Here is a 14,820-nt window from a genome sequence, read left to right on the forward strand (position 1 = left end):
AGTTTTGCCGGCCCCCTGGCGGAGTGATTAGCACATTCGCGCTGCAACGCCAGGGGTCCCGGGTTCGAATCCCGGCATGCGCATGGATGTTTGTGAGTATCAATTCAATTTAATCATGTCATCACTCATTCCCATCTTCGAAAATTAACCAAAAGTGGCACAAGAAGCGAAGTAAAATAAAGCAAATTAATCAACCACCAAACTACTGGTTCAAATTATTTAAACAAACATAAATGGCAGAGAATGTACACAAGATAACATAAATGCAACAAACAAATAATTTATAAATCATTTGATTCTATTTACTTCGCATTTCTGCCACTTTTTGGCAAATTGCGAAGAGGATAAATGCTGATAAGATGAAGGGACAATCACAAACACACATGGACGACACAGTTCTACAGGGAATTATACAGGCTGCAGACGCCAGAGCCTCGTTAGTCTGCAACAATGCAGCCCAGGTGTACTAAGTAGAAGTAGGGTTGACATTTCAGTCTTCAGAAAGGATAACCATTGAAGAAAAATACATATGAATATCTAAATTAACTTTATAGGTAATAAAAAATCATTTTAGGTCATATTTTAAGACTTTTGAAGTCGTCAACATCCTAGCCCTGGCCATTGGGTAACATAAACCCTTTTCCGTTATGGCTCCAGAAGCATCGCACCTTCCGCAATTAACTCTAGGGACTATCTATTCCCGAGGGCTTTCAGGTGCGAGTATTTTCAAGAGATAAGAACTCGCCGTCAATGCGTCCACTCTTTTATCCCCTCCGAACCTTCGTTCCCTCGTTCGTTACAAAAACTCCAGCGTCTCTCTCCAGGAAAAGCCATTCTTTAGCCGACCCTAAGCCGTGTCACCGTAACGGATTCCTCTTGGAAAATCGATTCCAGAGTATCCAGCCTTCCGTAGGGCAGTCGGCAGGTCGTTATTTCAAAAAGGGAACAAGTGCCAGAAAACTAAAAATTTCTTCCACCAGGTTCGTGCTTACCCAACCGAGAGAAACTGTGTTCGGAGGGGGGGGTATTTCCTCCCGATTGAATTTTCTTCGGTTGCCGTGGCCTTAATGTTAGCTTTGTTGTTTTACTGTTGACCCTTTTTAAATTCTGGCAAAGATTTTATCATCTACATTAATGTACTGCAAGAATGTTTCTCTGTTATGTACAGTCACAGGCAATGAAAATGAGTTACCGAAATCATACTAATTCGCTTCCCTGCATGTTCGTTGCTTATTTCTATGATTATAGGTGAACTTAGTCTTCAACAGAAAGTTCTACCATTGCCGTCGGGTTAGGCAACAACATGTACGACACTTACTTTCTTTTTTGCGGATGACTGTACAACCTAGGGAAAAACTACTACATACCATTAATAGTAATCTTCAGAAATGGAACGGTGGATTACCTAGCTGCAAGATGACGGTTATAAAATTAAGGGAACAGTGAAAATTTACATATTTGTCTTAGATACGGAGAAATGCCTTCTCCTACTTAATCCTTTAGTACACGCCTGGAAATTGACATAGTTCATTTCAAGTTTAAAAAAAAGCAGAGCGCTTGTAATTTTATTATTAAAAGAAATAAAGTTCATTTAGTTAGTATTTGAACAAAATAACTAAAGTAAAAATGCATTAGATCGAAACAATAGTGTGTAAAATACAGGAGCCAGTCTTCATTTTCATATTTTACCATTTAAACCACAGAAAATAAATGGTTCCAAAGTTTTCAAAATTCCAAAAATTGTAGTTTTAAGTGAGAAACCGCACAACATAAATTTTATGAGTAAAATTTCCCCCTAACTTTATGAGCTTTTCCTTCAACGAGACATGTAAAAATTAATAACAAAATACACAATTGTGAATTTCGTTACATTAACTGCGTATGAACTGTAAGAAAATAATGGAATGCAGTTGGGCTGGATATTCACTTGCCTAGTGGATTGAGTAGCAAAGTGTCTCCATTTTTATAAATAATAATAATAATAAATTTGGAATAGAATTTGTTTATAATTAATAGTTTTGTAATATTTTTATTGTAAAAATTTTTATATCCGTGGTAATATAATTATTGTCATTATTTCTACTATTAAAGTTATATCAATGGCCTGACTCCTCCTGCAAAAGATTTCTGGCAACGCCCATGCGTGACGTCATATGAGTCGAATGTGGAAGGAAGAGCCAACACATTCACAATCTCCGCCATTTGTGGAGGTGTGATCAGCACCATGCTGAAGCCTCTTTATCTCCACCCATTTACACACACACATACTGAATTTATTTTCACTGCAAGCACATTGTCATTTCATTGTAAAGTTAATTTTTATTAAACCCCTGTTTCTCCTTTTACTTGCAGGCGCATCCCAACCCGTCTGTGAATTGGTCCATGACTCTTTTGAAGGTTCTTCGTTTGCCGAACATTATGTACGAGGAGGTCCCGAATAAACCTCTCGATTACTACACGTGTCCGTTCAGGAAGTCGAAAATTGACAGGTAAGCAAATGCCCAGTATTATTGTTCCTTAAATGTTCATTGTCTTTCTTTCAAAATGGCGGGAAACTAACATTACTCGAATTAAAATTTTGATAAGTTTTTTTTTCAGATTTATTTATTTAGAAAAGGTCGAATTTTGACACGGATATAAAATTGGATGTCTCTTTCGAATGTAATGACCAAAAAATTCTATATTTTGACTAAATTCGAGTTTTTAGACCTGCCGGATCAAAAAGTACGATGCGATCGATTCCTCCATTTTTAAAAATGGCATTAACGGATCTCCGTGGCGGAGTGGTTAGCAGACAGTTTTACGAAGCCAGCCTGGGATCCCTGGTTCGAATCCCCGGCTGGGTATTGGTGTTGCTTATGAATACCTTCATCAATTTCATCATATCACACATCCTCATCTTCTCGATTAGCCAAAAGTGACAGAAAAGCGAAGTAAAATGAACCATGTAAAAATTAAAAAATGGCAGATAGGTATTGTCATGGCTTCTCCGACTCTTGAACCAAGAAGAGCCTAGATTTTTAGTCTAAATTTGATTCTTTAGACCAGTTGGGTTAACATTAATCAGACTAATTGTGCAATTACACTATTTTTGGAAAATTCACCTTAATTGATTTTCTGTAACTTTTATGGTCTACAATGCGGGGGATATGCTGGACCCAGAACCACTACTCTCCAACGGCGAACACTTACATTGTATGTACATTCTTACACTGCATGTTTGTTTTACTTGCAAGTTTATGGATAGTATCAGTGGTAGGCAGAAGAAAAGCAAACAAAATGGCAGGAACTGGTTCAATGTGTTACTTCCGAAGTACGGTGAAGTTGGTTTTAACTGTAGTACAAAGTTTTGTTACATCTTACTACGCTTCTAAGCACCGGTTCTCTGTTTAGATTTCCTTTATAATTGATCGAGAATAAATAAAGGGTGTCCGGCTTTAAAAGTATAACAAAACAAAATTTAATAAATTTTGGGTTTGAGTTGTGCGTTGATAAGTCAGTGAGTAAGTACATATTCTTTTATGTACTAAACTTAAGTATTTTTAAAATTATTCTAATATAGGTTAGTATTTTCGTTAGAAATTGTAGTTAGTTATTATTACAGAGCATTCCCTGACATTCGCTACGAGACTCGGCGGCAAGCGGCCCGGTATCAGCGTTTGTATTACCCGGTGAACGGGGTCCGCGGTAGTCGCTAGAGTCGGCTATTACAATTACAGTTTTCATATTGTGTAACCTTGACTACAGAAGGTGTTGAAATGATGTCCCTCTGCTGCAAAACGTTCCTGGCATTTCCGAAGGAAATTGGCATTTACACGTGCAAGTTCGTCTACAGTAATTCTCCAGATTTCTCGTACAATACTCTTTTTAACTCACGGATGGTGTGCGGATTGTCTTTGTATATTTTATTTTTTAGATTTTTTATTTTTTATTTTTAGATTTAAGAATTTTAGCGGCTCTAAATGCTGTTGTTTTTGAAACACCTGTTTCTTGTGAGAGGCGGCGGATAGATTTCCGAGGAGGCTGTTCTAACCTTTGTCCTATCTCATCGAGTTTTTCCTCAGTAAGTATACGTGGGTTTTTCTTTCCACTTTTATCCAGAACTGACCCTGTTACTCTAAACTTTTTTATGAGGTTTAATATAGTGGTCCTATGTGGAACGAGAACACCAGGAAATTTCGTTGCAAAACGTCGTTACACTTCTCCACAATTCCTCTTTCCGAAGTAACACTCGACAATCTTCAACACACGGACACGACACAACACAACTTCCGAGGGAGGATTATACTGGCGTCAGCCTGCAACGTCAACAGAAAGGGAAAGCGAGCGAAGGCAGGGAGAGCGAAAAAAACAGACTGTAGCGTGCGACTGTCGCGAACCACGTTCACCGGGAAAGACAAGCACTGACGCCGGGCCGCTTGCCGCCGAGTCTCGTAGCGAATGTCAGGGAATGCTCTGTAGAAGCTGCAAGAGCAGAAAACTTAAATAAACTAGTATAGATGGCAGCACCATGAAGTAAAATTTCTCCAAGTTTCTATAGTATTAATTCAAACAGATTGAGAATACATTTTCGATGAAATGATGGTGAATTGTGAGAAAAATATACAAGAACGGATTCCGTTATAAGAAAAAAGGAGGAGACGTGGAATTGAGAATAAGTGACAATTACTCGCCTTAATTGGGCCGGAACAAGTTAATTAGTCATCGGAGATTATCCTCAGTTTTGATTTCACATTCCAATAACTCCAAACATGCCCTTTCCATTTCTTTTGTTTTCTTTTACGATGTGCCGCGCTTCAGTGCTGAAAGTCTTCCCACTACCGAAAAAGGACAGAATAACGATCTTTTACTGATTTCCATGCAACATTCATTCTCTTCGTTGGGAACACTTAAAATTCCCTTCCACTCTGCGAATAAAGCATTCATACTTTGTATCGCGTTGGCACAATAGCAGCCCGTACAAGCATTCGTCCCCACCACCACATTATTGCCCCTCTCAAGGGCGTCTCGGCGTGCTTCAAGATGACCTACCACTTCGTCGTTTAAAGAGGATCTGATGCCGACTCCGATCGAAGTCTTGCCGAATTCAAAATGTATTTTTGTTCCCTTTTGAAGGAACAAATTTAGAGAACTATGAGTTCTATGAAGATAAAACTTTGCGTATCAGTTTTCATCCTCAAACCTCTCTGCACAGTGTTCGAATTGAAGATACTGTACACCATGGGCCAAAAGTCACAATCATGTACTATTTATAGCGCAATAACGTAATATTCGCAAGCAAAATTGACGTAAAAACCTGTCGTAGGTTGAGAGCAATAGTTATCCTTCTCACAGATTACAGTTTCAACCGTAAAACGGTTTTCAGACCGAAGCAACACGCGTGTCTCGCATCGAAGCGACAAGCAGCACGGGTTCTACAGTCTATAAGAAAGCATTCATCGCGAATAGGCGAACAACAGAGGCGACACGATGCACTATATTGAGGAAACCGCACAAGTGGCAAGAAAGTGACAAGCAATACGTGCAATTTGTCGGGTCGCTTCGGTTCGAAAAGTTGCATGTATTTCTTAAGGTTAGTTTCTAAGGAAGATTTCAGAACGAAGTGATAATCTGTCGACTTAGGATCAATCTGACGAAAGTTTCGGGTTCGATTCCAGGCAGTGTCGGATCTACAAATCTTGGAGCCCCCGCAAAATATTACCAAAGGCCCCCTAAACATACATATATATATATATATATAATATACGTACATACAAGGTCTGTCCAATAGTAATTAGACTAATTCTGGAAAAATCGTTTTATTGAAACTACGTTCAAATACAGTTACTATTCTTCAAAGTAGGATCCTTGAGCGTCCATACAGCGGTTCCAGCGTTGCTGCCACTCTTTGCAGCGGCGCAGGAAGTCTTGACCTGAGACGCCTTGCAGAGAACTCGTCACTGCTGCTTGAACTTTTTCAATCGTCACAAAACGGTGACTTTTCTGGCCGAATTTGAGCTTCGAGAACAAAGAGAAGTCGGCCGGGGCCAGGTCCGGCTTGTACGGTGGGTGGGGAAGCGTCAGATTTTACCTGACCAGAACTTCCCTCACTTGCAGCAATGAGTGATATGGCGCGTTGTCGTGGTGGAAATACCAGGCGTCTGCGATATCAGAGCGGACCCGCGAGGCTCTTTTTCTCAAGCGATCGAGTACCTGCGTGTAAAATTCGGCAGTCCAACCTTATCTGAGATTAACCTCACACTCAAACGTCGGTCAGAGTCCAAATAAGACTTCACTTGAGTCTCACAGTCGGCAGTTCTGGACGTTGATGGGCTCCCTGAGCATTGTTCGTTCTCCTCGTCTTCTCTTCCTTGTGTCACCTGCACACTCGTGCTTTCGTGAAAGTGTCGTCCCATAGGCTTGTCTTAACATTTCAAGCATGTCGCTAGTGGATTTACCAAGTTTGACGCAAAATGTTACCGCTGATCCAAACTACACTGCATTTTCGACCGTGACGCGACACTAAAACAGCTTATCACTTTGCTGGCAAACCGAATGCCGGAATTGCTCAGAGGCAAAAGAGTTGCGTCAGACTGTATACCTGACACCCCCCTCCAACCGCCCTGCCCAATAGATCCATCCACCAACTTTTCTGACTTTATCGCCAAAAATGTGTGTGTGTGTGATATATATATATACATACATACATACATCATACATACACACACAAATATACAGGGTGATTCATAAGCCCATTAACACCCCTATAAAGAGTAAAGGACGTAGGCTGGTCAAGATAGAAACAGGTCAGGTTTGGGTGTGTTCCAAGTGGAAGTCCGCCATATTGAATTCAACTCATTTTTCTTAATGGAAGGGGGTGATGTGATATATATAGGCTATATGTCACTGTTTTCTCACACCTGGAAAATGATACATTTGTTACAATCATGTAGTCATAACTTTTTCCTGATTAAAGATAGGTTGAAGAAAGCTTCACCACTGCATTTCTCGTGAAATGCCTGATTTGATTCTAGTCTGACTGTCACACGGAAGACCCGGGATGGGTGATCTAAGGTCAGAAAAAGCGGCTCTAGAGCCCAATCAGCCTCAAATCAAATGGCACCCGGGCGGGGGTAAAGGCGGCCGCAGCGTGGTGCTGATCACTTTCAAGATGGCCGTCATCGAAAATATGTAGGGCCCACATATCCTAAATGTGCCTTCACGACACGGTGCTATATGCACAGGGAACTTTAACTTTACCTTTACCTGTATATATTGTATTCGTTTCTGTGACCCTGAGTAACTAAGTTTATTTTTTACATACGCATATACGAACCTTCTACTATGTCAATGGCTGAGGGCCACCCTAAAGGCTTTATTGTCTCCGCCTGCCCCCCCCCCCCCACACACACTGCTGGGTTATGCGGCTTATAGATCCGACACTGACTGCCTGTGAATGCCACTTCATCAATTTAACTTAATCATTATTCATCCTCAAGGTCGCGATTAGGATAAATAATTAATGATAAATGAATTTATAGTTCACAGTGAGTGGAATGCAAGAAAAAAAAATAAACATTTTTCTGCATCGATTTGTTAATGTACTTCCGTGCACACAGAGACCTTCTGATGGCTATCATTTCCTTTTTTCAGCCTTTAAAAAAGGTACGTAAGATCAAGCCACACCCTTTCTACTAGAGATGTACATTTCTCATCAACTAGAGGAAATATATTGTCTTTATACACGCAATGAGAACAGCTTATCATCCTGTCGACTTCTCAGAAAAAAAAAGCGAAGACAAAAGAATTACGAAATACGTTGTAACTGATTATCATCAAATTGGCGTATTACACAGTGCGGTTTCGGAAAAAAAAAAAAAAAGATTGTTTCTTCGCCACTGGGATTTAGATAGTTATCACTCGCTTGGTTGTCTGCGCTCTCATCATGTCAAGAACGGCGGAAGGGGCAAGGTGGGGCAACGGCTCCCATGGGAAATGATTTATTTATTTGGTATATCTTACTTCGCTTCTCTGTTACTTTTGGCTAATCGCGAAGATGAGTATGAGCGATGATACGATGAAGGGTCACTCACAAAGAACACGCATATCCAATCCGAGTTTCGAACCCGGGATCCCTGGCGTGCTAACCCTAGTAAATAGATGGATGTCAACCTAAAATTACATATTTCACACGTAAAGAAAAACATTTCACTTCACCGTTTTTTTTTTTTTTTGTCATTTAGAACAGCTATTCCGCCACTTTTGGATAAATTGCGACGATGAGGATGATATGATGAAATTTACGAAAGGACACTCACGAAGAACACCCATGCCTACGCCGGAATTCGAACCCGGGGCCCTTAGCGTCGTAGTAATCACTCCGCCACAGAGGCTTAACTGTTTTGGGTGTAACGTGTGACCCTTTCTGAATACGTCCAAAAGTCAGCCTTTCTTCCACGTAGTACATCCTGGACTGCATTTTGCAGGCTAACGAGTTCTGGCGTCAGAAACGACAGCTAGTGTAATCCTCTGTGTGGATCGTGTTGCCCTGTCCAATGTCCGTGTGTGTTTATGATCGCCTTTTCATCATTATTGGTCTTCATCATCGTGTTTAGCCAAAAGTGGCAGAAAAGTCACTTTGAAGTAATCATGGCGACTTGGAGGCACATGTAAACCCCTCTTGGTCCACTTGCGTACGCAGAGGGGGGCTGATGCGGCTACAGCCCCCTTCGATTTTATTTTTTTAGATAATCAACATTTTTTCAAATAAAAGCAGTGAAGAAATCGGGATAAACCAGAGTTGTAACTACAAACCCTCTTAAATGACTCCCTAATGCCATTTTTGAGGATGAAAAGTTCTAAATGCACGAAATATTTTATTTAGTATGCCGAATCCCTAGAAAAACAGTTATGCACTATCCACATACAATTCCAGCTACCTCACAAAAAAATCTTGGTGTGCCAGTGTCTGGGGCACTACGGCTTCCTGGGGAAGGTAGAAAAGAGGCCCTGTTCTTTATTTATTCATGAACAATCCCTGTACTTTTCGCTAGGAGCAACAAGAAACTAGATAAGTCTTCTGCATCGCGTGCAGTTAGTTGAGTTAGGTCAAGTTGTGCCTTGCCATCTGCTGAAAGCAGTTTCCCCCAACGTGGCCGCTTCCTCTGCAGCGAACCATTTGAGGAGAGGGAGACGCTAATGCAGTTAGTTGAATTGGTGCACGGCCATGGTGGGAGGGCGCTGATAGCAGACATTGATTACGCGCGCGCCCTTCCCCTCGGAAGGTCAGCGGTGCGTGCTCAGAGGGCAGCACTGCGGAGGTCTCGTGAAGTTCAACGCGGTGACTGGCAGTTGAAGATAATGAAGAGCTGCTGCCGCGAACAGTGATAACAGTACAGTCTTGGACACAGCTGGCTTGTAACGACCCTATTGAAGAAGCAGTGAAGCAAGCCATGCATGTCTGACCACCAAGCGCCTTGTGACTAGACAACCCAAACAGCATTGCAATTTTGCGGCTTGTATACCAGTCACGGGTATACATCTCTGTAAATTGAGTAGTGATGCCAAAGAGAAATACGAGATGAAGAATGTCGACCGTAATGTCTCGTGTTCTCGACATGGAATAATACTCGGTCCACGTTACGTTTCATTATTTAATGTTGTTTGGGAATGAACCTGACGGACTAGGTTTATATTTTCAATCCTTGCATTACAGTAAATTCCATATTTTACAATTATATTAATGCTTTGAACGAAAATAATACCCAGAAAAACATCGAACACACGTTCACACCATTCTTCTCACACACATGCACGTGAAAACAAACACACAAAGCTAAGTTTTAACTTCCAAGTGAATGTCCAAATAACAGTAAATGGAGAAGCACGATGTGCGAAACATGGGATTTTTCACAGAAAGAATGCGTCTATTTCTGACATACGTGGTTTCTATTAATAGACAATGAAACAATTATGAGAGAAATTAACATGCATTTTCGTCTTCAGGTGCTGAGGAAGGAAACAGACTGACTGGAAAAAAGAAAGCATGGTACTATTGATAGGCTGTTGGTTAGCGTACAGAGCTTTCATCAGTGAGGTCTAGGTTCGATCCCCACCAAGGACATTTTTTTTTATTCTTTTCTATTAGTGAAGAAGTATGTAATGTTGTTTTCTAGGCTTTTTGACGAAAGGATACGCATCAAATTTGTTCGTTTAATATGTATTTTCATTCTTCTAATAAGTTCTCTTTCGCAATGGGATATAGAGATTCTCTATCTAGGCGATGGATATCTTCTCAATGGTTACGTAGCTGCGATTCTCCAGTCCCTTACACCCACTTGTCTTATTTATTTACTTCATTTCATATCTAACGAAAACACACAGATATAGTTAGAACAAGAAACACACCTCGCGTCGAAGGTTCCAGACTCGAGTTCTGGCTTTTTTTTGCGAGGGTGATTATTCTTGTGTGTTTGTTTATCATCTTTGTCAAAAAAATATTCCTCATTATTGCCGTGATTAACCTAGGGAGAGACCAAAGCGACTGAAATAACAAAAGTACAGAAAATGCAAGACACATCTGCCTAGGCATGTTATACCTTGGGAATTAGCAATCTGAAAATTAACTTGCGTTTCAGTCCACTACTTGCGAAAGAGTTTCGTGTTGTCTCGTTTGGAGTGTTGGTTATCGTGTCGGACCAGCATGCGGGCAACCCGAGTTCGAGCCCAGTGGATGGCAAGTTTTTTTTTTTTGTCTAATTTCATCCAAACTTATTTATAAAACTGAAGTTTCTGCAAAACCTTTTGAATTGCATGCCACTTCGTATGTTGGTAATCTGAAAGCATCAAAGATGAAAATTTGATGTTTCGAAGCGACGATGTATTTGTGCATGTGTTGAAAAAACGCAGTTATTTATTAACGAAAAACATGCAGCCACGTGATCATTGAGAACGCTTCCTAGTTGTCAGTGCTAATATGGCAGTAACTACAGTCTGTCAACACACATCAACTTTCACGTTTCCCGTAAAATGATTACCTTTCCACGTTTCAAAATCATGAGTTCTGTCTAAAGCAATACTTTGATACTTGCGTTTGCATGTTCGAATCTAAAGTAATACGAAACTTTTTTCCCAACAAATGACATTCAAACCATTAATAACATAACCCACAGCGCTACAGCCCTTGAAGGGCCTTGGCTTACCTACCGACTGCTGGTCTCCCTCCCACACTGTTCCTCCGTCACCTAGTATCGCGTGGAGGTCTTAGACCAGTATTGGGGTGATCAGCCCGACGAACCCCCAGCCGTTGTTGTAGGTCTTCTCGACCGGGTTACGCTCACTCACTCGGAGCTTCCCAATTTCCTCACGATGGTGGGTTGCCACCGGCCCTATACGTAGGCCGAATAAATTCCGACCAGAGCCGGATTCGAACCTACGCCGCCCCAGCGAACGATCTCAAGACGAGTGAACGCCTTAACCCGCCGCTCGACTACGGAGGAAGACTTCAAACCATTAATAACTGTTTGAAATGTGATACTGATATCATATATAGAAAGAATAAAAATGGAGAATTTCGCTTAATACAACTTATAAATAGGGACCGGAAGTTGATGAAATGTCATTTTTTTTCTGACATTTCGGACGCGATGCCCATTAAATATACACAATATTACACTTCATCTAGAACCCAAAAAAGGTAATTTTAAAGTGCATTTTTTTGCATTTGTTGCCATTTGTCAGGTTTTAGGTCATTTTCCCGGATTTTCGGCATTTACCCGTCATTTTTTGCAATATTCGGTATATTGTTTCATCATATTTTGTCACTTCTTTAATTTTGGTAATATTCTTGAATCTTTTCACCAAGGTATATATATCTCGCAGGGTTGCAATTTACGAGCATAAGAAATGCTGAACTGGTGACAGTCTTTGTTGTGTCGGGGGAAACCACCAGGTGCCCGTCTGGGGCAAACTCAGATTTAAGATCAGAAAAGGAGAGGCTTGAAATACCATAGCTAGACCCCGTTTGCACTGAAAATCCTCGTTGCATATTTTAATTGAATGTGCATGTGCTATCATTTGGTGCCCTTTTTTTTAAAGCAAGATTGCATTTTGTTTAATTTCATTTTCATTTCAATTTTTAAACTGAAACTAACAAATTTGATGGTCATTTCTTGCATTTTACGTCATTTTTTCCCCATTTTTAGGATATTCTATAGGTCATATACCTATATTTTTTAGGTCATCAACTTCCGCTCCCTACTTATAAATATATTAAATTATGTGGATACCTGATGTGAAACGTACGATGCACGATCAGAGAGCCTGAATGTTGCATTGAAAACTGCAGAGAACAATGACTGACTTATGAACAGTGAAAGGTTTTTCCATGCTCCAATGGGATTTTATTTATAACTATAAATAAACAAGAGAGAAGGACACAGGTGGATATGATGAACTAAATTGTAATCTAAAAGTTTTAATTGAAGAAACAAAACACGTTCGCGGTTAAAAATAGAGCATTCAATTTCAGGCACATTACACTAACTGAAAGAGTATTTTCAAAATTAATAGTATCCTCGTTCTTCACCTTTTTCTCAGTTGTGACACATGTCAATTTCCTCTATATTATCTGTATTCTCATTGGGACAAACACCCACATCCATGCCCGAACCGAGTATTGGTAATATCGCACGCTAGCCAACAATTCCAGAGGAAAAGTTTGATACGCGGTTTAGTGGTTCCAAGTGGTTAAAATCCCACTTTAAATTATAGATCCAGTTTTCTTACTGTGCATAAAGTGGACTTAAAAAGAAGGAAAAAATTGAGGAAAAGCTCTTGAAGGTTTTGATGAGTTCCAAGTGCCATTATGAGGTTCGATTCCCGTTCTATTGCCCTATGTTTTTTTATATAACTCGAGCAACTAATTATTGCATTTTATTTAATAATTTATTTGAGTAAAAGTTAAATACATTTTTACTTTATTTTTGGGTGGAAATCTTTACTTTACTGTTTTAAATTTTATTTGTGAAAATTATTTTTTGCGATAGTTTTTTCCACATATCTCATCATTTTACAAACATACTCAACAAAATGTTATGCCTGGCGAAAAGTATACATTTATTTCGAGAAAATGATCCAGAAATACATATAATATTATTCACAAGAAATTATCGTAATCGTTTGGAAAACAAAATTCAACAATTCGCACAGCAAATAAAATAAGAATGTTCGCAATAAATAAATTCAAATATATAGTCGCTCGAGTTAAGAAAAAAAATTGGAGGCAATCAAAGGGGAATCGAACCCAGTATCTCCTGCGTGTCAAACTTACATGTTACCAACCCACCACCTGGTCTTCTGTCAGTCGGACAATCTAATCGTCTTATGAGTAACGCTTGCTAAGTTTCTAATCTTTGAAGCACTTGTAATTGTTGTTGTGTGTCACGGAGTTATGTTTACTGCAACATTTGAGCACACAATCCAAACATACGTAAATTTTATACACAGAGAACATGGGTTTTCTGCACATAATTACGGAGCATGCGCTCTGTCAAGGACTAGAAGGAACCTCGCAAAAGTTCCTGAAGCTTGTCTTCGGTGCTGACAGTTGGCCCCGGAGTCACGTGGTCTATCTCGTTATCAGTCGACATGACCTTGAGCCTGCAGAACCAGCACACTGAAGTGAACGAAGGTATTTTACGTGATTTGTAAACTGGAAGAAAACATGCCACGCGTTACAACAGACAGAGGTTTGTCTTCAGCTTTGGGACAGACAAACCACACTAGGCATACAGACAGAGTATAATGTAAGATAAAAGGAAATTATTTCTCCGTCTCCTCACACTGACAATTTTATTGCCTTTTTTTTGGAGGTATTTGGCCACAGAAACGGGATTATATTATTGAAGTCGTATCTCATGTGATGGCTTGGTTCAGTATGCTGATCAGGTTTTCTGACAAAAGCAGGACGAGCTACACAAGAACAGTAATTGTCTATCTTTTATATCTGCTTCCTTCATCATCCGGTATAAGGCAAACAAGCACATACCACAAATATGTAAGAGAACTATTGCTAATTTGGTAACTTGTCTTGCAATTGAATTTCTGTCATGAACAGCTGCAAAGAAACAAAGGCTTTCCTTTTAAAGGATTACACTGAATAATTGTTATTTGATTAGGATACTGAAATGACTTCAGTATTTACATGCAGTACACAAGAGATTCTAAACACACTCTAAAACATACTACTGTTCGTTGCAACGTATTATTTCAACAATCAAGACACAAAATAAAGGGCATGCTCAAGAAAAATTATGTTTCTTTGATTATCAAGTGCATTACGTGGTTAACATTAAGTTTGGATTTGCCGGTTATCCAAATATTATTAATTTTGAAAATAGTCTTTCAGTTAGTGTAATGTGCCTGAAATTGAATGCTCTATTTTTAACCGCGAACGTGTTTTGTTTCTTCAATTAAAACTTTTAGATTACAATTTAGTTCATCATATCCACCTGTGTCCTTCTCTCTTGTTTATTTATAGTTATAAATAAAATCCCATTGGAGCATGGAAAAACCTTTCACTGATCATAAGTCAGTCATTGTTCTCTGCAGTTTTCAATGCAACATTCAGGCTCTCTGATCGTGCATCGTACGTTTCACATCAGGTGTCCACATAATTTAATATATTTATAAGTAGGGAGCGGAAGTTGATGACCTAAAAAATATAGGTATATGACCTATAGAATATCCTAAAAATGGGGAAAAAATGACGTAAAATGCAAGAAATGACCATCAAATTTGTTAGTTTCAGTTTAAAAATTGAAATGAAAATGAAATTAAACA

At 39.5% G+C, this 14,820-nt stretch overlaps 1 protein-coding gene across 6 annotated transcripts in view; it reads left to right on the top strand.

Moving 5' to 3' along the window:
• LOC145998732 (anoctamin-7-like) overlaps positions 1-14,820 on the top strand; it is a 454,373-nt gene that overhangs the window by 368,717 nt on the left and 70,836 nt on the right. For all 6 annotated transcript variants that reach the window (XM_083135261.1, XM_083135262.1, XM_083135264.1 and 3 more), the window contains one exon: positions 2,353-2,489. In XM_083135261.1, the coding sequence (XP_082991387.1) occupies positions 2,353-2,489 (137 nt within the window). The remainder of the gene's footprint in view (positions 1-2,352; positions 2,490-14,820) is intronic.

This window comes from Lepisma saccharinum, chromosome 14, assembly GCF_977018435.1.
Source record: "Lepisma saccharinum chromosome 14, izLepSacc3.1, whole genome shotgun sequence".
Lineage (NCBI taxonomy): Eukaryota > Metazoa > Arthropoda > Insecta > Zygentoma > Lepismatidae > Lepisma > Lepisma saccharinum.